A 2,190-nucleotide genomic window follows, 5' to 3' on the forward strand; every position below is an offset into this window, starting at 1 on the left:
TTGTTTGTCATTTCTCCGATCACAAATGCAGACATGGTTTTATGTTTACGCGGCGCGATGCAACGCATAAAAAGACAGTATAAGTCATTATAATCCGTAATTATGTCCCCAATGGATGCAACAAATACCTTGTTTATAATGGTTTTTAATGTTTTTGTCTCGTTGCTCCGGCCGGACAAGGCATCACAATATGGTAAGGGCGTAAAATTTACGTCACCCGCTTGAGGTATTCGGCCAATCACAACGCACTGGATAGCTGGCCAATCAGAGCTCACCTCACTTTTCAGACCGATGAGCTTTGTAAAAATCGACGCGTTTCAGAAGGCGTGGGCATAGAGGAGAAAAAAATAATGTACAGTACGTGAAAAATCATGTGTTTTTTTTAACCTTAAACCGCATAAACACATTTCATTACACCAAATACACAAAATAATGTTCTTTTTAGCAGCATCATATGACCCCTTTAAAGAAACACTGGTGTTGTGCTTTTAGAGTAATGACACCACACTAAATGGAGAGCAATCAGGTTCCTCAAGCACACTTCCAGGCTACTTACAAGTATATAAAAAAATAACACAGCTTGTCTTGGGAAATGGCAGGGATGCAGCAAAGTTTTACATTGGGCATAAAACAACAAATGGACACTATAAAACACAAAAAACTCAAACGCTGTCATTTTACTTACATCCTCAGCCTTAGACTTGTGCAGAACGTATCCTTTCTTCCAATCGGCTCCCTCATTGGCCTTACGAATGTTGAATTCCACTTTGGCTCTCTCTTTACTCTGCTGGGCTTTCCATTCATCCAGAGTCATCTCCTTAGCACCATCTTCTTTAACCTCCTCAACCTCATTCTCCCTGTGGAAACATCAACATCAAAATTGAGCTAAAAGTGCTGCATCCAATTAGTTCAATCCTAATTAATTAAGAAGCACTACAATTAAGAAGGGACCTTCAGTAACTGTTAAAGATTGTAAACATGTTGTGCTTTTAATAGAGCCATTGTTTTTGAATCAATCCTAATGTTACACACTACGTTTTTGTTTAATTATAGGTGGGAACTTATTCTAATAGTGCCGGCATCAAATGGCAAGCAATGACTCCGCTAGGGCTGCACGATATATCGTTTCAGCATCGAAATCGCGATGTGCGACGTTTAGTATACTGATCGTTATTCCGTATGGACAGGTACAGGGTTCGAAACGCAGGTGATTATTGGATTAATTGCAAAGTTTAGCCATCATACAATAAAGGTTCATCATTTGCATGTGTTTTAGGTCCTGTCGGTTTAATCTTTCAAGCTATTTTAAACCATTTGAGTACGAGAAGGTACGAAATAGAGCTCAATTATGAACAAACGCACTGTTTTCTTTGCTCACACAAAGACACCGTGTCTACACTGGACGCGACAAAGCGACCTTTGCAAATCATTTGAACTTTGTGTCAGTACGTCATAAATAGAACGCGGCATCAGTTTACTGTCGGGGATTTGTCGTGTCGCGCCGCATCCAGTGTAGACAGCATCACTGATTATATTGGGTTCTAGCCTATAGTATTTTGTCGCGCCGTGCCAGGCCACTCGTGTCCGGTGTAGACACGGTGAGAGCAGCGCAGATGCATGTGAACACTGAATTCACTTCCGCGTCTATTTGTGCCTGAAATGACACATACCGTTTACTGTCAAAATGCATGTCTCTACAAGTATCCTTGTAAACACAGTTGCTTATGGCTTAGGTGAAGGTAAACAATTGAGAAAGAAAATGGTTGTGTAACAGTATATTGGTTCACAGCAGTTTAATGTTCCTGTTGCTTTCGGTGTCATGTTAATCAAACAACAAAACGCAGAAAAAAATCACTTTTGTAGCTTTAACACAGATTTATTAGATTTAATTTATATAGTGAAGACTATGCGGTGTTATTTTACATTTGATTATTTAATTTCTGTACCTGCATACTGTTAAGACTTACCTAAAAAATATAAAGCACCGTTTATTTTATTTGTATCTTTGTTCTATTATATTTATCTATGCTTGTAATTTGTTTATTTTCTATGCTGATTTACTCGCCTACAAAATCACCTACAAATAATCATTATTTATTTTCCAAATAGATCTCTTAGATCAGGGCTGTCCAAACTCGGTCCTGGAGGGCCGGTGTCCTGCAGAGTTTAGCTCCAACCCTAATTAAACAC

At 38.9% G+C, this 2,190-nt stretch overlaps 1 protein-coding gene across 2 annotated transcripts in view; it reads right to left on the reverse strand.

Annotated features, from left to right (window-relative positions):
- Positions 1-2,190, reverse strand: part of LOC107684131 (plasminogen activator inhibitor 1 RNA-binding protein-like) — a 14,492-nt gene that overhangs the window by 3,923 nt on the left and 8,379 nt on the right. For both annotated transcript variants that reach the window (XM_016480345.1, XM_016480352.1), the window contains exon 6: positions 686-857. In XM_016480345.1, coding sequence (XP_016335831.1) covers positions 686-857 — 172 coding nt within the window. The remainder of the gene's footprint in view (positions 1-685; positions 858-2,190) is intronic.

This window comes from Sinocyclocheilus anshuiensis, unplaced genomic scaffold, assembly GCF_001515605.1.
Source record: "Sinocyclocheilus anshuiensis isolate Anshui unplaced genomic scaffold, SAMN03320099.WGS_v1.1 scaffold629, whole genome shotgun sequence".
NCBI lineage: Eukaryota > Metazoa > Chordata > Actinopteri > Cypriniformes > Cyprinidae > Sinocyclocheilus > Sinocyclocheilus anshuiensis.